Source organism: Musa acuminata, chromosome BXJ3-10, assembly GCF_036884655.1.
Source record: "Musa acuminata AAA Group cultivar baxijiao chromosome BXJ3-10, Cavendish_Baxijiao_AAA, whole genome shotgun sequence".
Classification (NCBI taxonomy): domain Eukaryota; kingdom Viridiplantae; phylum Streptophyta; class Magnoliopsida; order Zingiberales; family Musaceae; genus Musa; species Musa acuminata.
In genome coordinates this window covers 21604902-21627366 of record NC_088358.1, presented here as the reverse complement: position 1 = coordinate 21627366, position 22465 = coordinate 21604902, and the positions used below count along the sequence as shown (strand labels likewise).

At 41.0% G+C, this 22465-nt stretch overlaps 5 protein-coding genes across 5 annotated transcripts; 3 read left to right on the top strand and 2 right to left on the bottom strand.

The window, feature by feature from the left end:
* The first annotated feature begins 90 nt into the window (after nucleotides 1-90).
* LOC135650737 (mechanosensitive ion channel protein 8-like) lies at nucleotides 91-3289 on the top strand. Its single transcript, XM_065170301.1, has 5 exons — nucleotides 91-1924; nucleotides 2000-2123; nucleotides 2207-2500; nucleotides 2583-2785; nucleotides 2913-3289. The coding sequence occupies exons 1-5, from the start codon at nucleotides 363-365 to the stop codon at nucleotides 3196-3198; spliced, it is 2469 nt and encodes an 822-aa protein (XP_065026373.1). The 5' UTR covers nucleotides 91-362; the 3' UTR covers nucleotides 3199-3289.
* Nucleotides 3290-3402: 113 nt separating this feature from the next.
* Nucleotides 3403-7074, bottom strand: LOC104000479 (rop guanine nucleotide exchange factor 1-like). The gene is made up of 5 exons (XM_009422547.3): nucleotides 6566-7074; nucleotides 6346-6462; nucleotides 5714-6255; nucleotides 4291-4641; nucleotides 3403-4070 (listed from the first exon to the last, which is right to left on the bottom strand). Exons 1-5 carry the CDS (start codon nucleotides 6801-6803, stop codon nucleotides 3747-3749), a joined length of 1572 nt encoding a protein of 523 aa, XP_009420822.2. The 5' UTR covers nucleotides 6804-7074; the 3' UTR covers nucleotides 3403-3746.
* Nucleotides 7075-7393: 319 nt separating this feature from the next.
* LOC135651082 (uncharacterized) lies at nucleotides 7394-12227 on the top strand. Its single transcript, XM_065170874.1, has 2 exons — nucleotides 7394-7864; nucleotides 11933-12227. The coding sequence occupies exons 1-2, from the start codon at nucleotides 7752-7754 to the stop codon at nucleotides 12135-12137; spliced, it is 318 nt and encodes a 105-aa protein (XP_065026946.1). The 5' UTR covers nucleotides 7394-7751; the 3' UTR covers nucleotides 12138-12227.
* A 2090-nt stretch (nucleotides 12228-14317) lies between these two features.
* On the top strand, nucleotides 14318-15013 carry LOC135651384 (uncharacterized). Its single transcript, XM_065171448.1, has one exon. The coding sequence runs from the start codon at nucleotides 14318-14320 to the stop codon at nucleotides 15011-15013; it is 696 nt and encodes a 231-aa protein (XP_065027520.1).
* Nucleotides 15014-15168: 155 nt separating this feature from the next.
* LOC135651837 (protein HIGH CHLOROPHYLL FLUORESCENCE PHENOTYPE 244, chloroplastic-like) lies at nucleotides 15169-21984 on the bottom strand. The gene is made up of 8 exons (XM_065172337.1): nucleotides 21682-21984; nucleotides 20090-20325; nucleotides 19583-19681; nucleotides 18407-18601; nucleotides 17659-17751; nucleotides 17426-17521; nucleotides 15753-15893; nucleotides 15169-15463 (listed from the first exon to the last, which is right to left on the bottom strand). Exons 1-8 carry the CDS (start codon nucleotides 21845-21847, stop codon nucleotides 15287-15289), a joined length of 1203 nt encoding a protein of 400 aa, XP_065028409.1. The 5' UTR covers nucleotides 21848-21984; the 3' UTR covers nucleotides 15169-15286.
* Nucleotides 21985-22465: the final 481 nt, after the last annotated feature.

The window sequence follows — 22465 nt, the reverse complement described above, 5'->3', positions numbered from 1 at the left end:
TCATCGGCGGCGACGGCGGCGAAGGCGACGTAGATCCTGTCAAAGATGGCCATTAGATCCCACCATATCTCGCTCTTTCCAAATCCGTCCCCTCGTCCAATTCCAACTCCGATTCCTCGTCTCCTTTCTCTCTCCTCTTCCCCTGGCCGATTCTCCACCAGGCCACCACGGAGAAGGAAAGGAATCTTCTTCTTCCGAACTCGAATTGGAATCGACAAGTTAAGCTGCTTTCTTGTGGATCTCCAACTTAATCACCGGCATGATGATCATCCAGTTAGGGAAAGGATTGAGGCCATCGCTGCTCTATATATCTGCACACTCCTCATCATCCTGCAATCTCTGCATCGGCTTCGTCTTCCATCATGGGCGACGCTCCTTGGAATCCTTTCGCCTCGCCCATCCCCTCCCGCCACTCTGCTGCCGACCGCCACGCTGTCGTCGTCGGTGTCGACAAGCTTTCCAATGCGCACATCGACGCCAATGGGCACAAGATTTGGAGGGACCCCAGCTGCGAGTTCTTGAGCGAGGCCGGGGCGGCCCACGTGCCGGCGGCTTCTTCCCGCATGGAAAGATTCGGAGTTGACGTCGATGTCGATCCGAAGGTGTCGTCTGTCTCTGTCTCCGCCTCCAAGGAGCCCCACGTTGCCTTCGAAGTTGTGTCCGCCACCACCGATGATGGCAGCATCATGTCTGGATCCGGCGATGGCAGCGGCGCCGAGGTCGATCGATGGAATTCCAACGCCTCTTTCTGCCGGGCATCCACCTTGCTGAGGACGAAGACCCGCTCCCGACTCATGGACCCCGCGCCTCAGCCCCGGTCTGGTGCGTTGGCGGCCGAGGCTGGCCGGTCGACGACCCGTTCCAGTCCGCTGCCTTCCGGGCAGCTCCGTTCGCAGCTTCTCGGTGGGTCGATGACCGACGAGGACGACGAGGATCCTTTCCTCGTCGAGGACCTCCCCGCGGACGACGACTTCACGCGCGCAAAGTTCCAGCCCTGGACGGCCCTCCAGTGGGCCAGCCTCCTCCTCGTCTTCGCCGCCCTTGCCGCGGCCCTCGCCGTGCCGGCCCTCCGCCGCTGTTCCGTCTGGGGCCTCCGCCTCTGGATGTGGGTCGTGCTCTTCCTCGTCCTCATCTGCAGCCGCCTCGTCTCCTGGTGGGGCATCCGCCTCCTCGTCTTCTTCATGGAGCGCAACTTCCTCCTCCGCAAGCGCGTCCTCTACTTCGTCTACGGCGTCCGCAAGCCCGTGCAGAACTGTCTCTGGCTCGGCCTCGTCCTCCTCGCTTGGCACCTCCAGTTCGACCAAAAGATCCAGCGCCACACCAACAGCAAAGCCGTCGACTACGTTAGCAAAATCCTAATTTGCCTGCTTGTTGCCACCTTCTTCCGCCTCGCCGAGACCATCGTCATCAAGTCCCTCGCCTCCTCCTTCCATGTGAGCACTTACTTCGACCGCATCCAAGAAGCTCTGTTTAACCAGTATGTGATCGAGACCCTGTCAAGTCCACCATGGATGCGATCCCAGCGAACAAGAGACGAGGACAACCACTTCTTCTCCGAAGTCGAAAGATTTCAGAACGCAGGCGTTGCAATTCCCGCTGACCTGAGAACGTTAACCCTGCAGAAAGGGTCGCAGAATGGTAACAGTGCGAGGTCTGCAAATGCAATGAGAAGGAAGGAAATTGGTCAGAAGCAGGAGGGGATCACGATCGAACACCTCCATAGATTGAGCCAGAAGAATGTACCAGCCTGGATTATGAAGAGGATGATGAAGATTGTGCGGCATGGCACGCTGTCGACTCTTCACGAGCGGTTGGTGCGTGCCAGCATGGAGGATGAATCCTCCGCGATGCAGATACAAAGCGAGCGAGAGGCCAAGGTTGCTGCCAGGACGATCTTCAATAATGTAGCCAAGCCCGGTGAAAAGTACGTCTTTTTTCTCGTTTCGACTGTCGCATTGAGTTATTCTGATAATTAGCTTATCGAGTATAAAATCTGCAGGCATATCTACTTGGAAGATTTGATGCATTTCTTGAGGGAAGATGAAGCTCTAAGGACTATGGGTCTGTTTGAAGGAGCTGAAGAAAACGAAAGAGTCACCAAGAAGTCTCTCAAGAACTGGGTGGTACTGAACCAACCCCTCATTGGTGTGCGTACATATAACTTCACATCAGAGAACTGAATCGGTTCATCGTTCTTCCACTGCAGGTTAATGTCTTCAAAGAACGAAGAGCTTTGGCTCTAACACTGAACGATACCAAAACAGCAGTCAACAAGCTCCATCAGATGGCAACTGTAGTTGTAGCCGTCGTTGTGCTTGCGATATGGCTTCTCATCCTAGACATTGCAACAACGAAGTTCTTCGTTTTCCTTAGTTCGCAACTTCTTCTGGTGACTTTTGTCTTTGGAAACACGTTGAAGATGATCTTCGAAGCCATTATCTTTTTGTTTGTGATGCATCCCTTTGATGTCGGCGATCGCTGTGAAATAGGAGGAGTTCAGGTGAGCAGAGGAACACTTTGATATACTGAATTGGGATGCTCTTCTAATTTACCTAATGGTGGTGTTTTTTTCTCATGTTCAGATGATTGTTGAGGAGATGAACATTCTTACGACAATATTTCTGAGATACGATAACCAGAAAGTTTCCTACCCAAACGGTGTGCTGGCAACTCTACCTATAGGTAATATCTATAGAAGTCCAGACATGGGAGATGCAGTCGACTTCTCTGTTCATGTTTCGACGCCGGTGGAAAAGCTTGCTCTCATGAAAGAAAGAATAATGGCGTAAGTATGATGAACATTTTGTTGGAAAAGCCATTCACAATCTCTTTGTGGTGTGGCATTAGCTTCTATTCTGGAATCAAAATGACACCTTCTTGGAATAGCATTTGAGCTTCTGCAATCATTTCAGGTTCATCGAGAGGAAAAAGGATCACTGGCACCCGAGTCCAACTGTTGTGATCAAGGATGTGGATGACATGAACAGGTTGCTGATATCGATCTGGTTGCGACACCGCATGAACTTTCAGGAAATCAACGAGAGATGGAAGAGGAGGGAGCTTGTGGTTCAGGAGATGATCAAGGTATTGAAGGAGCTCGAGATCGAGTACCGAATGCTGCCCTTGGATGTAAACTTGCGGGCTATGCCTGCTTTGACCTCCACAAGGCTACCTTCTACATGGAAAGCTTGCAGTTAGCTGATCTAAGTTTTTAGGTATAGGAGAAAGGTCTATAGTTTTGTTTTCCTTTGCAGAATAACTTGAATTCTTTGCAAACCTTATATTCAATTGTGAACATCTAAATTTAATCTCATTTTTTGGTGATGGTATTATTCAAGAAATATTTTTCCTGGTGATTTTTTCGATTTATTTTGCAAATAATAACAAGCCGTAAAGTCCAATTATTTGAGTTTCTGACATGTTTTTGATTCAAGTATTAGAAATGATGAACATCTTTCCAGCCACTGTTCAGTTTCAGTAATGACAGGTTGAAAGGAAACAAGATACTGCAAGAACCTCACCTTTGATCCTACTAGTAATGTACAGGAACAAACCTATCAACCAGACAACCACTGGCTCACATTTGATCCTCTGCTTTCCATGTAATAGATGGCTCACAGATCCAGCTTTTGCAAGAGCAATCAACTGACCCTCATTTGAAGTTGGTCTCTTTCTTGGCACTAAGGTTCCTAGTGTATGAACATACTCTCTGTGTTATAAGAGATGGGCTTCTCTACTTTACCCCCTTATTGCTCTTGGAGACTGTCCTTTTTTAAGGAAGATGTCAGTCTTACTGGGCTTCCGATAGCTGGGGTGGAAGAACAAAATGAAGGTGTAGCAAATGGTGAGACATATGGTGTGTTTTGAATCGAGAACGGACTGCGCGATATCCTTTTCTGAAGTGGAAGTCCTCCCAGCCCTCCTCGATTAAATACAGAAATGGCTTCAGCAGCAGCACACTTCTTTGTAGCATCATCTACGAAGATCAAGTCATCAATCCTTGCGACAATGTTAAATGCCAAACTCTCCATGACCCTCGAATAGCTCTCGAGGATGGACTGTCCTATATCCTGCAAAAGAGGTTTTTACATGCTTGGTTCAATTTTTCCAGTATTGAAGGTCAGAGAAACAAGCTTTGTTGCTATCAAAATTCAGTATCACTGGCATATTCTCAGTTTATATAATATGATTAAGAGGCATCCAGAATCAGTCTAATTGGCTGGATGATTTGGAGCAATTCAATTTAAATCAGGGTAATATATTAGCTACAAACAGAACTTTAAGAATTACCTTATTGTACAGGATCTTGTTCATATCCAGATCAGTCTGAGGCAGACCAGGGTAACGAATTCGTAAGCTCTGCAAAAGACCCTCAGCCCGTTGTGCGAGAAGCAGACTTCTTTCTTTGTTGATAACAAGACCCTTGACCTTCCCACTCCATGAATTCTTCTTGGCTTTCAATGGAGAGTGTCTGCTTTGGCCTTTCAGCCCCCAAACATATAATGCTGCTTCGATCCTATTTGCTATTTCTAGAATATGGTGCTCAGATGACAAGTCCAGGAGGTCCAGCAGGCACTCAGGTGAAAATTGATCAGCAATTATGTAACGGTGGATGATGTCACCTAAACAGGATTTCCCACTCTGCAACTCATCAAAATTGTAGAAAGAATTATGAAGAACTTCGATATGACAAGAACAAACATAACAGGAGCTGGCTGCACTCGGATGTAGTCTGGTTGATGATCATGCATGCCGGTGGCAAATTTGGATTGATAGCTTTTTTTCCAAGTTACTCTAAGAGTAGGTTCATTGGAGAACACACCAACTTCACATGACTTAAGTACTAGCTCAGTTACATAATAACTGCTAAATGATTACTAATTGCAGCAACCGACGCATCTTTCTCGTCAAAGTTTGTAGATAATAATCATGTTCTTTTCTTAGACCAATAAATCCAGATGTTATTGACTTTATAGAAAGTACTTACTGCTAGCATAATTTCATGCTTCTGTTGGTGCTGAAGTGCCAATTTCATATAACGATACTTTGTGTTGCATTTTTTTTTATATAGTTTATACCTTCATTCCCCCTTATTTTTCTGTAAGTACATCATGTCCAAGATTACTAGTCCTGGATAAACAAAAGCTAGCTCACAATAGAAGACAGAAGATACTTTCATTCAGATAATCCAAGTATCCATAAGAAAGAGCATTGATTACCAAATAAAGTACAAGAACTCCGAGAACAATTAAATGATGTCTAGCTAAAACATGAAAGTTCTATTGAAGTAAAAAGTTACTCTTGGCCAAGGGTCACCGTAGACAGGTGCAGAATCTGAACTCCCACTCCTCTGATATCAAGTTTCCAATAGTAGTCATGGACTATGATAAGTTAAGATGTCAGGAACTTGTTGATCTGAAGTGGATGCACCTCTTCCATGAGTGTGCATCACAAAATAAAACAATGATATCAGAAAGATTGCTTGCTCTTTGTAGGGTATCCATTGACAAACTTTTAGTACATTTTTTATGAGAATGCTCAAAGATAATGTCAGTCTAAGGCCCAGACGAAAAATATGAAGGGTTGTGTTAGACCACTGATAATTGTCATAAAACTATATTAGATCTCAGAAGCATGAATATTCAAAATTTTAAATACATGTTCTACTTTAAACGGGCCAAAGATAAAGTAACAACTGTCCGAGAATCCATACCTTGGGCAAGGTTTCGAAGTAGACATTAGGAATTTCAATCTCAGCAAGAACCCCACTATTAATTGCCATAGCTGCCTTCAGTATCTGATTTGCACAATCCCTGGACTGCTGCAACCTCTTCCTTTCCTCCTTAGAGAGACCATTTGGTGGAACTCTTGGGACCGGTAACCACCACTTCTCCTCCTGTCTCAAAGATGGCCTCCCAGAAAAGGAAGGTGGATAGCTCCCACTTCCATTCTCATCAGCATCAGCAACCAGAATTCCACGATCCACATACCAGAACTCGGTATCACGGAACCCCTCCAGTATGCCAAGAAGCATAGCGTCCAGTCTCTTGAGAGCTGGGAGGTTGATGTGGAGGTCGGCACGAGGACGAGAGACCATCACCTCAAAGGTGCCACCGCTAGGGAATTCTTGGATGGAAGGGACGAGCTCCACAATGTAGTCACTCACGCTCAACAACCACTCCATCTCCCTTCGCCACATTGTCTTCTTCTGGGGCGCCAGTGGCTCCAATCTCCATAATTCTCCGAAAACAGTAGCTGGATTAACCATTTATAACAAGAAGAAACATTCTAAGACAATAATTCTTACTAAATAGAGTGAAGTAGAGAGAAGGAATTGGATCTCACCGGAGAGATTGGTGATGGCATTTGAGATCGCGAGGGCGGTGCAGACGCCTTTGCCACCACCCGACATGTCTTCGCCAAGAAGCAGCTTGGCGAATCTCTCCTTCATCATCTCCACTTCTGAGAAAAGATAACTCATTTACAATCCAAAAGAGGGAAAATTTCCAAAAAAATGAAAAAGGGATTCGAAGTGGAAATGAGGTGAAAAATGTTGGCAACTAACCGGAGACATCAGTGGCTCTCTTCTCCAACTTCGCCTCCCAGAAGAGCACATCCCCGGCGGGGAGCAGGGACGCGCCGGCGGATGAGGCCGAAGCCGAGGCGGCGGGGAACCCCCGGCCGGAAATTTCGCTGGAGGAGTCGGACCCCGAGACATCCGCGCTGGGGCTGTAGCTGCCGCCGCCACGGCTGTCGCTCGGCTGGTCGGAGGCGTACTCCTCCTCGAACGAGAGGCTCCCCATGCTTGCCGACACCGGGAAACTGAAGCCGGAGACGATTCGGGAGCAATGTGGGATGTCCCCGCCGATGGATTCTTCACGGGGCTTGCCTCTCGCTCCCGAAAGAGGTATGGGACGGGCGAAAGATAAAGAAAAGGTCAGAAGAAGAAGAAGAAGAAGAAGAAGACGCCGCGAGCCAACCTCTCTCTCTCTCTCTCAAGCAAATGGAAAGGGGAATGCAAGGAAGGTTGCAGGGGCGACGTCTTCTTTTTGCGCAAGCCCACTAACCATACAGTCTCAGTCTGCCTTTTGTGGTTCTCTTGCTGCCTTTTCACTTTATTATTTGCTTTCTTTCTTCTAATCTTATATATATATATATATATATAAATATAATTTTGGAACGGAAATACAAGCCTAAATAGTCAATTAGAAAGGAGTGAGTACGAACTCATTCCTATTGTAGTCAAGGCTGGTCAAAATTAATCCAGATTGGACCAAATCAGGTCGTGTTACTGCCGGTCGGACTTGAATTCGCTATCTCAAGCCCTACTCGTCCAAGGAACTTATGGTTCGCATAGATCGATCCGTCCCGATGTTGTTGGCATGAGCTGTGAACAGGCGACGAGATCAGTCAAAACGAAATGAACCGATGGCGAAGAGATACGCGTTGGCCGTCGCAATCGTGACCCTCGTCCTGCCTCCGCCCCCACCCCACCCCCTCCCCAAAAAACCGCCGTCTCCTCTCCGATCCCCGGCCGACTTGTGGCGAGCAAGCGGCGAAACGCAGATCCGATCGGATCGAGGGTCATCGGTCTACTTGGGGATTTCCTCGGATCGCGGGTGTTGGGTTGGTCGAGGGATTAGAAGATCTCTCGATTTCTATTTTGGAGACGGAGATTGAAGGGTCACAAGGAAGATAAAAAGGGGATCGGGTTATTATTGTTGGTGTTGGTGTTGTTTAGATCGAGAAAGATGATAACGAGATCGAACCTCGCGGAGCAGCTGAGGGAATACCAGATGCGATCCAAGCACGAGTGGGCCACCGCCTCCTTCTTCTCCTCCACCTCCTCCCATGCCTCCTCACGGTAATTTTAAGCGGTTTATTGCCATATTATTTCCTGAATTCTTCTGCTCTAGTCGTGTTTGGTTATCTAGATTGTCTTCTGTTTACGAAGTATGAATTCGATACGGTATTTTGAATCGAGATGTTGGGTTTCATATAAATCGGCACATGATAGCCTAGATGATTATCCTCGACAAATTTAAGTTTCTTAGGACCGACACAGTTACCGCTCGTCCGATAAGACTTTTAGAATCCGTAATTGGCACAATGCTAGGTTGCACTTGTACCATAACATTCTACCTGAGAATAAGTCATGAACGAAAACTTCTTTTTAGACCCATTAAGGACTTAATTATGATGTTTAGTTTGTGATGATAGGTAAAACCAGATCAGACCCACCTTTATGGTGATGCATAGCAACATGGATTGCTTGAGGAGGCTTAAGAAGCAAAGCATGACAAGTTCCCTTTGGTGAGGGTCTTACATAGTTGAGGAGATCCGAGTGTGAAGGTGAAAGTTCAACAACACTAACATTCATCAAATTAGTCCTATCTTTCATTTAAACATAATTTGATTTTCTTTCTTGACAAGCCCCTTGAAGTCAGGCTTTTTAGCAAACCAAAAATTATAGGAGAATTGAATCAGGATTGTGTGGTTGATAGAGGAGCCAAAATTAGCAATTGTTAGTGGAAGATTAGTCGTATTTGTTTTGCTATTAGACAATTTTTTTAGTTTCTTTTGCAAAGCTTGAAGTCCTAGAACTATTTGATTCAGTGAAGTTTGGATTCCATCATGGCCATTGAAAAATTATCCTGCCCATTTAAGAAACTTATTTTGTTTTTGACTATCATAGAGTTTTATATTGACAAAATCTAAGTTTAAGAATCCATGAAGTCTTAAACTTAGATTTTGTGGAAGGTATTTTTTGAAATTGTTTATTTGTTAGAAATTGGGGCAAACGAGAATGGCGAACCACTAGTGATGTCTTTTTCATGATGGATTGCACAAGTAAACTCTTTTCATTTTTTCATTGTCTTTTCTTACCTTTCTCATCTTTAATACTGCTTGTAACTTTCCTATTTCTGTGGAGAGAGAAGTGAGGGGTAGACCTATGTTTTTCATTCTATGATACAGTGGATGCTGCTTCTTGTTCATGCAGTACAGCAAATGACATGAGCAGTATGCTATGCCTATGTGATCAATTATATATAGTGATGACTCTAGGTTACATACCGATGCAAATCTAATACTACCCCTCAAACATATATAAGGCATCTATGTGGCACAATTAGTATGATGCAGTCAATGTACTAGGCCTTTAAAACACAAATGACCCTTCAACATTTAAAACACAAAACATCCTCTTGAGCAATAGAGTCCAAATACTAGGCTAAAGGTAATCTTTTACACCAGCTTACAACAAATTCTTCATTTCATAGGCTTTTGATTCAAATTCTCATTTTCCTGGTAGTCACCTTGGTACTTATCCTTCTTTAACTAACACTCTCCTGATTAGTATAATACCAACTTAAATATCCTTTGAATTCCAACAGACATGATGATAATGTAATGTTTTAGAAGTATAATTCTACGATTCTCAAAATGCTATAGTTGTTGAAAACTTGCAATACAAATGAAGATGTTTTAAATAACTCATATTAACATATCTTGTTTTTTTCCTCATCAGGTTGTCCTAGTTTCTCATATATTGAATGTGGGAGGACAGATGTGTTGATTTATAGGGCTAGATATGCTACTAACATCAGTTTGAGTTCTAGTATTTTGATTGATGTTCCAGACTCGTTAAGTTGATGAGTTAATTTTTCCATCGGGCTGAGTCATGATTATAATTTGTATTGAAATTAACTTAGTTCTATTCAGTGAGATGCACCAAATAGTAAAGGACTACTTGTTGATAAGCTAGAGGCATATCATAACATGAAACTACCTCTAAGTTGGGCCTCACATATTGTCTATTATGGGTTGATTCTAGGATACATGAGAAAGTCCAACCTTTGAGATCCCATGTTGGAAGTTAAGGGTGGATGTGTTGCTTTATAGGGCTTGATGTGTTGGAAGTTAAGGATGGTTTATAGGGTGGATGTGTTGGTTTTGAGTGTGTTGGACCATGTGGTTCTAAGCTTATCAAACTAATGGGTCAATCTTCTCACCAGGTTTACCAAAGCAGACTTAGTATTACACTTTATAAAGGGGATCAAGTAGGAAAGGATTTAACGTAAACAACTTCAAGGGTGCTAAGGCTTAAGAAATCAAAGATAAAGTCAGTGAAGAAAAAGACAAATAAAGGGGAGGATGAGGTAAAACACATTCGATTTGCAGAAAAAAATATTTCAACAATGAAAATACAATGCATAATTGTCTTAAGAAGAGAGAAAGACACTGATGCTACCCTTCTCAAATAACTTTAGTTAAATATGAGGTTGAACCTTATGTTTCCACCTGTTGACAACTATAATAGCATCAGGTTATTAGTATTGTATGGTTTTGGTGGATTATGGATGAGGAGAAAATATAGAACAGCAAGGCCTCATTCCACACACATTTGTAGGCAAAAAGGCCTCAGTCCAAACTTTTTTTCTTTTAGGGTTAATCATTCTGTGTAATCTTCAATTACACAAATTTTGATTTTTTTTCTTTATTTTTCATTGGCTCCATTTATTTTCTCCTTGAGCAATTTATGAGACTAAAATAGAAATGTAGAAGATGAGCTATGTGACAACAACTTATGATATCTACAAAAGCCACCTCCAAAATACTAAAATTATTTTATAGAAAAGAAAGTTGACTAAAATGATAATATATTTGATTGAACCTCAAGTTCAAATTGATTACCGATCCAAAGTAATTTGGATAGAATTTCCTTTTTCTCACACCTAGTGTAGAAACCGAACTTGCTGCTTGGTATAGCTGCCTTCTTTTCCTCCTCACAAGGGTCATCACTTACACCTTTTTTGATACACCTCCTTTGCTTCCTCATCCTCCTCCCATCTTCTCTTCCCCTTTCTTCTGGTCTCAACTGTGTTGATTCATACCAAATGTTAGTTCGTCAATACATATTGGAATTGTATCACTTCAACTGTCAATCAGTACCAAAACCACACCAAAAGTGGCAGAATTGATGTGTTGGTTTACAAAGTTAGATATACTAATCATCATTAACTTGAGTTTAAATATTTTAGGTTATGTGGCTCTAGGCTCATCTGGTTATCAGTTGGTTTTCCATTTGGTTGGGTTGTGATAGTTTAATTATTTGAAAATCAGAAGGTGAAGTTCACCAAAGTTGAACAAATTAATTATGTTTCCCTCTGCTTTTTGGTAAATGACTTTGGAGCTATCTCCATCAAAGTCCACTTTTTCTATATTTTTGTAACTCCACTTATGAGTGTTAGTCCACTTTTGGTGCAACATACACGAGAACATTTCTTCTTTGATAGTTCGCTGTCAGTGAAAGAAGGGATTCAAGGGAGGAATTTCATTAGTTGGTACTGACTTATTCTCTTCTTATCAGACACTTAAGACTTCTTTTTTTTTTTTTTTATGCCCAGCCCTCCAACATTTATAATACAAGGGATAACACTCAAATCCACCCTTAGTATATTCTAACAACAGTGGAGATTCCCTAGCCTAATCACCAAGTTGTCTTCCATGTGGCATGTATTTCTTCAGCTACTTCAGCCATTTTTCTCAGTGCTAATATCTTCTTATCCATTTTGACTAATTCTATCAAATAAACCATCTTTAATCAGGTAGCTCTAAACAGATAATGCCAATTAAAATTAGAATTATGTTTTCCAATTTATAGGTGATGTTTCTTTTTACCAATGTTTATTCTCAAACATAATGATGTTAATAAGGAGTATTGATGAGGCTATGAGCCTGTGACTGCAAACAAGATTGTCGTGTCGTTTACCAAAACCAGCTAATCATTCTCTCTCTGATCTTTGTAGCGTCAATTATTGGAGAATTGAAATGCTATAGAAATTCATAAATCAAGTTTTAACTCAGTATACACTTTCATTCTTAGAGCATTTCCAATCTGATCCACTCAGTTTCCGTCGTATGGATGCAGGGTCGATGCAGTATTTGTGATATGGGAGATGTTGATGTTTGCTCTCCTTGTCTTCGCAGGTGTTGCTTTGTACTTCAGGTATATGAAGCTTGCTTTTCTTTTGATGTGTGTTACTGCAGTTGTTCTTGTGTGCATGAAAGTAACAAAGCAAATAAGACAAAACAGGAAGAGCAAACGTAAAATGCTCCTCCCCTTGTCAATGTAACACCACAGGGTTCAGTCTTGCATTGACAAACTCATTCTTGTGCAAAGGATTTTCGAATATTGCAGCCAAAGAGCTTTCATTGCTTCCTTATATCTGTGTTCAAAGAGCATTTATTTCTTTTCGGTAGTTCAGACAACAATATCTCATGCAAAGAGTTGACACACATCTGGTGTATGGTATATTTAGAAACACTGAAAATTCAGTCTGAGTTTGATTATAAGTTTCTTTTAGCCAAATGCCTATATCAGCTTGGCATAATATATGGAATATGATTGTCAAAATGTATCAAAATCTTGGTAGTAATATTCAAAGAGTTTATGTAGTTTAGATATACCCAATTTGAGAAATCTTTTGGGTGTTTGTAGTAGACATTCTTGAACATAGAATGAGGACTCTCTGCTGATTTAATGTTTTCTTTCTTTCTCACTTAAAATTTTTTCGGTTTTATTTGCTTCTAATTGATGAATGAAATTGCTATTCAAACTCTGTTCTTCCTGATCATTCTCCACTCTTGTGGCAAGCAAGTAGAGGGGTTGATCTGCACATCTTGTTTTGGCAATGGCAGCCTCAGTCTGATAATTTTGGAAAGGTAGAATGTGTTTATGATGACTATACATCATTACATCACACTCTTTGTTTATGATGACTATATATCATTACATCACACTCTTTGATCATGCTGTTGAACCAAGTACCACAAACACTAGTTATAAGCATATTTGTTTAGTGGATTTTAGTTGCTTTCTACAGGATGGAGGAACCAAATAAGAATCAGTCAAACCCCATAAAATATTATAAGAAATAAGATTGAATAAAGGAGTGATAGATAGCTTATAATAACCACATTCTTAATGGCTTTCAGTTGTACAAGAAGTATTTCAACTTGCCATCTTATCTTGGCACCAACATAAAGCATTTAGTCTTTCCAATGTTGAAATTGCCCCTTAATTTCATTGTTGTCTCTAATTCTTGCAATGGTTCCTTGAAAAAAGGTTGTCATATACTTGTGTAAAATTATTTTGACTTCATAGTTTACTAAAAGAACAGACAGCAGACACTGCAGTTTGCACCCTAAATTTCTCTGGCTCTTTAACTCATACCAAGGCAAAGACCAAAAGAAACATAATCAAATACGTAGCCACCCGATACCCATCCCGAGAGACGAAGGTCGAAGAACCTACATGTGATGTCAGGTTGGTTGGTTTAATGCATAGAACATAGACACAAAGGGAGGATCGATCTGACTGATGTGCCATAAATGCTTGCGGTCAAGAGAAAAAAGATGATACGTGTTCACAGCTTAGTGGTAACAGACTTGATGTGGCCGTTTCTGTTTTCGTTCGTCACCTCATGCACGTGGGTTCTCGGGCGGTTCGATGAATGTCTCCATTCCATCATCCGTCGCCCCTCTGTCCGTGGGTCCTCGTGCGGTTCGATGAACCGTCGCGTCACTCAACGGAAAGAAAATAAAAAGTACGTCGGCGGTAGATTAAAAATCAGGGAAAATTATTAAACAATAACACTCGAGAATAATTGATTAATTACGGGGGCTCAATATAAGGTTAATAATATACTGCTGCCACTGTTTTACTGGGTTAATATTTTTGCTTTCTGAAAAGTCATTGGTTATTTTCTACATCCAACTTCTTAGAATAGACCAATACCCATATAATTATCATCACGAAAACATCCATGCTTGTACGAGCAAAGAAAATAATGTTATAATGCTCAAGCACTAGTCCTCTTGCCTGCGTTGCACTCCCTATCTATAGTCCTATCTCCTCTCTCTTTTTACCGATCACTCTATACACTATTTTTTTTTATAAGGTTTAATATTTTAAATTTCATATAATTGTTTTAGCATATTATAATAATAATAATAATATTATTATTATTATTATTATAAAGGGAACCTTATTGGCCCGCGATGCCACCACCGCTTCTGTCTCTCTCTCTAGGCACCCTTTTAAAACGCTCCTTCCATTACTCCCGCTTCGCCATCCGAGTCCCATCACTCGCCATTTTACTACTGATAAGATCACTAAAGACGAGAAGCAGAATCAAAGAGAGCCCGGGGGAGAAAAGCATACCTCATGGTCTTCGGATTCCGCTTCTCCTTCTCCCTGTCGAGCCTCAACCCTGGCGCCAACCCTTGCCGCCGCCGCGACGCGCCCCACCATATGCGCTCCACCAGTCTGCCTTGCCCCGTCCTCTCCCCACTCCTGGACGAGATCCGCTCCCTCCGCTCCTCCCCACGCCGCGATGGGTTTGCCCGGATCAACCGCCTCCTCGCTGCCCTTGACGATCTCCTCCACCTTCCCCGGACCCGGGACACCCTTCGCCGCCGGCCCGCCTGGGCCGACCGCCTCTTCGACGACTTCCTCCGCCTCGCCGACGCCCACGGCTCCTTCCTCTCCGACGCCATCGCCCTCAAGCAGCACCTCTCTGAGGGTCGCACCGCCATTCGCCGCGGCGACCCCGTGCGGCTCGCATCCGCTGCCCGATCCCACCGCCGGGTGGAGAAAGAGATCGCCGGGCTCGCTTCATCCATCAAGGATCTCGCCAGATCCCCTACCGTGGCACAGGGAATCGGGCCGGACTCGGAGATCGCCGGGATCATTGCAGAAGCGGTAGCGGCAACAGCGGCCACGTCGACGGAAGTTTTCCTGTCAGTGTCTGGCTGGGGTTCTTGGATGGTCTGGGCGATGAAGAGGCCGTCGAAGAAGGGCTTGGAGGAGGCGGAGATGGTGGCAATGGAGAAGCTCGAAGAGCTGATCGAGCGCATCGAGGAATTGGAGGACGGAAGCGGGAGGGTGTTTAGGAGTCTGGTGAACACGCGAGTCACGCTTCTTAACATGCTCACGCCTTCTTTGTAGAACATGTCATGGTTGCATGACCAGTAGTGACGGAGTCTGCAACTGAACCGGGCCGTCCCGGTCCAAGGCCTCATATACAATCGAGCCGGGTCTAGCCTTGTATAGGACCAGACCGGGAACGGTTCATTACCAGTCTCGAGTCCATCAAAACAATAGAAATTTAAGGCTAAGTTTTCACAAGCCTCAAGATTAGCTTTACATTCTTCAAGGTAATGAATCTAATGTGGGTTGAAGAATACAGTGATCTCTTCCTCAAAATGATAGAACATGTACTCACAGAAATATGTCTGTTTGCTTTGATTGTGCTTTAAGATCCTTCAGTTTCTTCAAGATATTCGTGAAGTAGTCTTGCAAGTACCTCTCTAGCGTCACAATGTCTTTCTGATCCACACCAAGGAGGTTATACGTCTCCGTCATCGGAACCGAGAAAACTATGTCGCTGGAGAGGACCTATAATTCCATCAAGAAAGACATTGAAAAAACATTGCCCAAGCGCAATACGGAAACATAATAAGTCAAGCGAAAAGAATTGTCAATTTGGAATACATACGGTTAGTAGAAATTAGTTATGATCCATTACAAACATCTATGATATCTTAAATTCACAATTTTACATCAAACTACTTGTAAATAGAACCATGGGTCGATACTCGATTGTTGCGTCTTGATAAAAAGATTCTTCATATGATAAAAAATAGTTTTGCATTTAATAAAATCTATGTTAAATATAGAGAATTACCTCTGAGAATGCCAATCTGTCAGCTACATCATTGGTCCATTGGAAAAGTCGAGTCAGCTGCCGAGTGAACTTGAGGATCGAGACAGGGACAGTGGTAACATTTGCATCTTGCCCTGCGAGTCTCTCGCACAAGGTAATCACCTAGAACAATAGAATATTCTAAAACTGAGGAAAACCATAGATTGCTCCCTCTGAACATTATCTTATTAAACTCAGTTCATAATTTCAGCTACAAAAGAAAACAAGATTGAGCTTGAGCTTTGATGCTTCAACTTCTGAATAAACATGCAGACAAGAAAGTGTTATTGATACTTGAGAGGCAAGATTACCATGAAAGGAAAACCTAATGATATCCTAGGCCAAGAGTTCTGTACTAGTAGTCAGATGTCAATTTACCAAAAGTAATGTTTTCTGATCAGAACTCTGAAGTGGCTTGACAGCTGACTTAATCTTTCGACATGAACCGATAGAGAAGTTGCACTGCAACTTGATGAGTCACAAGATTTATGTTCATGTGTTTGCTTTTGTCACATCCAAAAGTAACATTATCAAGTACATTAAATATATAAAAATGAAAATATTTAATGCTGAACAAAAGTTCCTCATCAAAAGCCCTGATGGAATTTCTCTGGATTCACAATTTCATAATATACAACTTTCAAGGCAGAATTCCATGTGTCCTTCCTCACACTCATAATATCATAGAAACCCCTATAAAGCATAGACACACCTCTATAGTTAGCAAACTTTCATGAATACCCTTCAGAATATCACAGAGTAACCTCAAAAGTTAATAAATTTCATAAACGTCCTTCCAATTTGAAATTGTACATGGCAAATGTGAAAGAATTGAATATATATAAAACTTATTAACTTCAGAGAAGTATTCATTATGCCTGCAACTCATGCAATTTCATGTATTTGAAAGGGTATGAAATCACCTCAAACTTTAAAGACGACAAACAAGTCTTCCTTCAATGATCTAAACAACATTCTACCTACAAAGTTTTACAGTGTCCATTTCTCTGTTACCCTTTTTGCCTTTTGCAATGCCCTTTGCAATACTCCAACACATTTAGAGGACACCATTGTATACCCTCGGAGGCATGCACTTGTTTTCTGCACGACCAACCAATACCCCAGTGGAGAGTCAACCCTCTGCAGGCCTGACATATATAACTGACTTTTATGCTTTTGATTTTGGTCCCACCCCCATAAAGACATTCTTCATATAAGATAAGAACATAAAATCTCATTATAATAAATTAGTCTGATCAAATATTTATAGCTTTGTTGTTGTTGTTGTTGTCTAACCAAGGTTTATTATGTCTATTACCACGTGCCATACCCCTGTCCCAAAGGTGTCAACATATGGTAAGGGTTTAAGTGTACCATGCCAAAAGAAGCTATTGTCACCCTTCATATCTATCCATGACTAAGGTGCAGACATGTGACATGGCCAAATTTTGGCTTGCGCTTGCAGGCACAACAATATGTTGATATGTCAACATACAAGCGAAATTTTGGCCTGTGGTTGCCAGCAAATAAGCATGTCAGCTACAAGGTGCAAAAATGTTATTCCAGAAAGGTCCCTGCATTCTCCCATATAGAAAAACAACAATCCTTGAATCCAACAATTAACTAAGCAAATCTCATGAAAATTCGAAACCAACCTCTTGAGTTGTCCATGCACGAGGTCCTGCAAAAGTTAGAAGTTCCTTATTTATCTTCTCATTACGCATAGCTATAAATGTCAGTCGAGATATATCCTGGAATGAGAGCAAAACTGTTATCAATATACTGCAAACAGAAGTTGAAAACTATTAAAGATCTTGGCACACCAGTAATAACTTAATTTTGCCAAAGAATATCGACTAAATGTATCAACAAAGAACTTATGTCTTACTTGGGTGTCCATGTAAGCTATTCGAGTTGGAGCATCAGTTCCCCAGACTGACTTCTCTTCTAGTATTGGAACAGCATACTGGCCGATAAGGCCCTATCACATTGAGGAATAGGTCAGTTAAAATATATAGCAACTTCAAACAAAACAAAGCAAAGAAAGACAAAATAGGCATGGCTGTGCAATAACAACAGGTTCATTGACCTTCAAAGTGGAGTTAACACATTTAAGCATCCTGAAATTTCCATAGTTTGCTATTCTCACTGGTGAGATTTAGATTTCATGGTAAGAGTATCATTTTGTCCATATGTTGATTTCCGGTTATACAATAATGTACTAGTAGCTCCTCATTTGCTATTCATATGGAACAATAAGGACAGCAGTAACAAACACATGAAACTATATTGTAAAAGATGATATTTTAAAAAGGTAGGTACAATCAAGCGAAAGATTTATCTTCCGAATGTTGATGCTATAACAGATGTGTAGCACTACAAAAGATATATATACTATGTCTATTTTTGTGAAGGTACACAAAAATCTTCAAGATATCAGCATAGTTTAAATCTTAATGACAGGAACTTTGTTGAAAATTGATTTTTTTATATATTTAATATAACCTAAGAACAAAGAAGTCCAATTTTAAGATCCTCATCTAGCAAACTAATTTTGACTTATCCAAGAAAAATGTTACTGGAGTTCTTAGTGGAGAACACACTCATAATAAAAAATGTATTTGTTAAGAAAATACCTGCATGAAGCCACATAATCGAATTATAAGGTAGTTTAGACCAGAATCCTGAAGAAATTTCTCAGTGCAATGCTTGATTTCCATCAAAGGTACCTCAGGATGCTTATCACAATTGTGGATAGAATAGAATACATACTTCTGAATGCCCATGGCTTTTGCACACTGGATTAGAGCAACTTTTCCTTCCCAATCTACCTAATGAGAATGAAATAATTAGATGGGCCCAATCATACAATCATAATGTCAATTGTCAATAACAAATATAAGAAGAAAGTGCAAATTTCCTGGTTATCATATATGTCCAACAGGTCAGGTTATATACGTTACTCTGAATACACACCAATGTACATTAAACTTATTGCTCTACATAAGTAAAAAAGACATTAAACCTAGGTATAACAACAAACCAAGTGTACAAATTTAGAAATATGTGAACAGGTTATTGGATTATGCAAAACAGCATAAGCTATGCAATTGAAGTGCCTATCAGAGATTATACAGTGACTTGAAGGAAATAGCGAAAGAGCAATACTATTTAAGTACAAACAAGGTTACAACAAATGGATGCCAAAAATATGGAAATGTTTCCCTTGTAAGGCAAATATTTTCCCTCGACTATCTAAATGGAGAACAAAGGATTATCATGTGTGTGGTACAAGGCATGTCAGTAAGTTTTTGGCATAGTAAGATTCCATGTTGGCACACTTCCATGTTGGTTGGTACAAAGCAATTGACCTAGCCATATGATGGCACTTACAGCATGGGTTGGCATAGGATACATGCCGATAACTTTGTGGCACGGTTCTTTCAAACCTAATTGACATGGAAATTCTTGCCTGTAAGGCCATTTGCAGGTTCTTAATAAGAATCCACACCTCAAACTTAAACAAGGTCTAGAAATTCAGTTATAACCATTTCTTTGTTATTTTCTATTTAAATGGCTTCCACCTATTAAAGTCCAGATAATGATAATAGTAGTTAGACATTGAAAATATAAACTTATTATAATGACTTCCAAATATAAATGTAACAAAGAATAATAAAGGAAACTGGTGACCAATACCTGTGATGTCAATTTGTGGTGCCCTCATACATGTACCAATATCCTTATAATCAGGTTCATTCTTAATGTTATAGAATAGATTTCAAGAAAAAAGATAACTACAAACAACATACTGTGCTGATAGGCTCTTCTGGGCGTCCAGTTGCACAATCAATTACCGTGTGGACACCAACAAGAGTTGCAGGTATGGTCTCTGGTTTGCTGAGATCACCCTGTTCAAACATGGTTAAGTACAGAGGTAAGCACGGACAAATATAAGTTGTATCAATAATTAGATATATCCAATGAAATTAACAAAGAAACAAAAGAATGAATATAAATTTGAACATGTGACATCAAAACGAGTGTTGTCCTGAATATAAAATCTCCTGTCCAGGTATGCCTGACTGTGAAATAGGTCATAATTAGGTCAAACATATAGCAAGAAGTCCGTCAACATGGATATTCACATCTAGAAGAAGCCAGAATGCCATCAAAGCATCATGCATGAGTTATACAACCAAAAGTCATAGGATTTTCAAGGCATTATACATTTAACAAAAGAAAGTTAGCAGCAACATCTAGTGACCTTTTATAAAACCCTGCAACAGTCATTTGTGAAAAGCTTGTCGAGGTCTTACATTGACAACTGTAGCACCCCAATCCCGCAGGAAGTCTGCAGGAGCTGGTCGAGGTCTTACAAGACATCTAACATCATAGCCTTCATCTAATGCCCTTCTAACAACCTGGCGTCCCAGAGTTCCAGTAGCCCCAACCACCAGTATGCTCGTTGGTCTAACAGGAGTTCCCTGTGACAGGCTTGTCGCAACAGCTGTCTGAGCATTACATTTAACCAGCAGTGGTGCAAAACATCTGCCTGAATTAATTAAATGAACAAGAAAAGGATGAAAATAATATCAGAAAAAGAAAAATATGCATTTAAGAAAGATGAATGTAAAAGTAAAAAATATATATATTACACCACGAATTTCACATATTGACATGCAGAGTAAGCTTAAGCATCATCCTACCAGTCTATATTTACATATAAATCATTAAAAAAAATATCCACCAAGTTTAGTACCATAAACTTGGACACAAGCTTTATTCAAGAAGTTTGCTTAACCAATTAATTAGATTGAGTGCATGTAGAATCATGTCTATCAGACTGTACTTGATAAACAGACTGAAGAAGAATGCCCCGAAAACAGAAATATATTGTTGATATTTGATTCCCGATGTTGATATTTATATTTCATTCTTATACACATTCATTATGTTGGAAGTTGCAACTTTACCAATCGAACAAAGATGCAGCTCAATGATGTAACTTGTCCTACATTAGCTCCTGCATTAGTTGGTTTTAAGTTTTAAGTTTTCAGTTTTAACTTTTAACTACTGTGTTCTTAACCACGAGCACAAAATTCGGTTGCCAAGGACAAACCCTAGTTTCTATTGCACCTTTCACACTACTTCCATTCTCTCATTTTTCTTTCACCAGCCGGTCTCTAGTGATTGTCATGTCCACTTGATATATTTCTCTAATCTTTTCATAAAGAAAACCTTCATCCTTCCTTTTCAGACTTTAGTATCAGCATATACTTTCATAAACCCATCTAAGATGGTTTGACATATTTTACAATGCGAAACAAGTCAGTTGAGATTAAATCTGTAATGGGAAAATCATATGACTAGGTTAAAAACACAAAGGAAAGAGAAAACAGATCCCGATGGGAGGTGGTAGGCTCAAATAATTCACAAAGAAGAAATATAATAAAAGAGAAAAGAATATACACGCAAACTAAAAATTCTTCACTCTCACCATTTCACCAATATAAGCATTCATTCCCTGCATCAGTAGTACTCTGAATCTGTGACACAACTTTATCTCATACTCAAACTTCACTCCTCAACTCTACTTATCAAATCAAAAGTAGTATTCACATCTTGATCAACTACTAACTAATAAAATTCAAACTCCAACAGTGCATACATACCTAATTAAAGTTTAATTTGATCTCCAACAAAATCTCCCACGATTTTCAATGGGACTCCCGTCCTACAAAGCTATGCTTCATAGCATTATATAAAAAGCATTTACATCGAGGCAAACATACTTCAATCGGTGAATGGAAACAGACGATAGCCGGAAATTCTCATCGTTCCCTCGGGATATTTAGCAACCCAAACGATGATAGATACGTTACAGAGGAGAAGGGTTTCGGTATCTTGCCCGGAGATGTAGAAACAGAGATGAGATCGAGCTGCGCTGGCGCTACCGCGCGGCGCCAGGAGAGGGAAGCCTGCCCGGAGCACTGCGGGCGGCGGAGATGGTGCCGGTGGTGATGGAGAGACGTAGAGGCGAGCTGTGGAGGGAGAGAGCCGAGCCTCGATGCCATCGGAGATCTCGTCTCGCGTCTCTTTCGTTATTCTTCCTCCTCTTCGTCAATCTAATGTGATGGATCGAGGGGAAGGACGATTCTGCTCTCCGCTCTCCTTTGTCGCACTCAACTTGAAGAGGCGGGGAGGGGATACTGGGATGTGGATGTGGGATGTGGGAGAGGGAGCAGCTGTTGATCTCAATCCTGCCACGTGGACGCCAACTGCATCATATACTTGTCCATCTTTTTGCCATTCTAATTTTTAATAGAGTATATCTGTATATCTAAATAATTACATACAAAATACTTATGAATCACTATACGTATTTAAATGAATTATAAAATTTAAAATATCTAAAATATCCAACAACACAATATTCTTTTTTTATTTTATTATTTAATGTGCACATAAGAGGGTGACAACATATTCAAACTCCTCTGTCATGATAATTTCTTACAATAAATATTACATTAATTTGTATGCAGTTTATGTAGTGGATGGAAATAGAGTTATCCAGAGGACGTGCCTACCATTGGTTATCTAGTGGAGTCCAAAAGCTAGGACCAAAGTCTCATTAGTGTCTAAGTAATATCTTGATGTCAAAGCTATCATTTTAACATCCCAATTAATCCCAC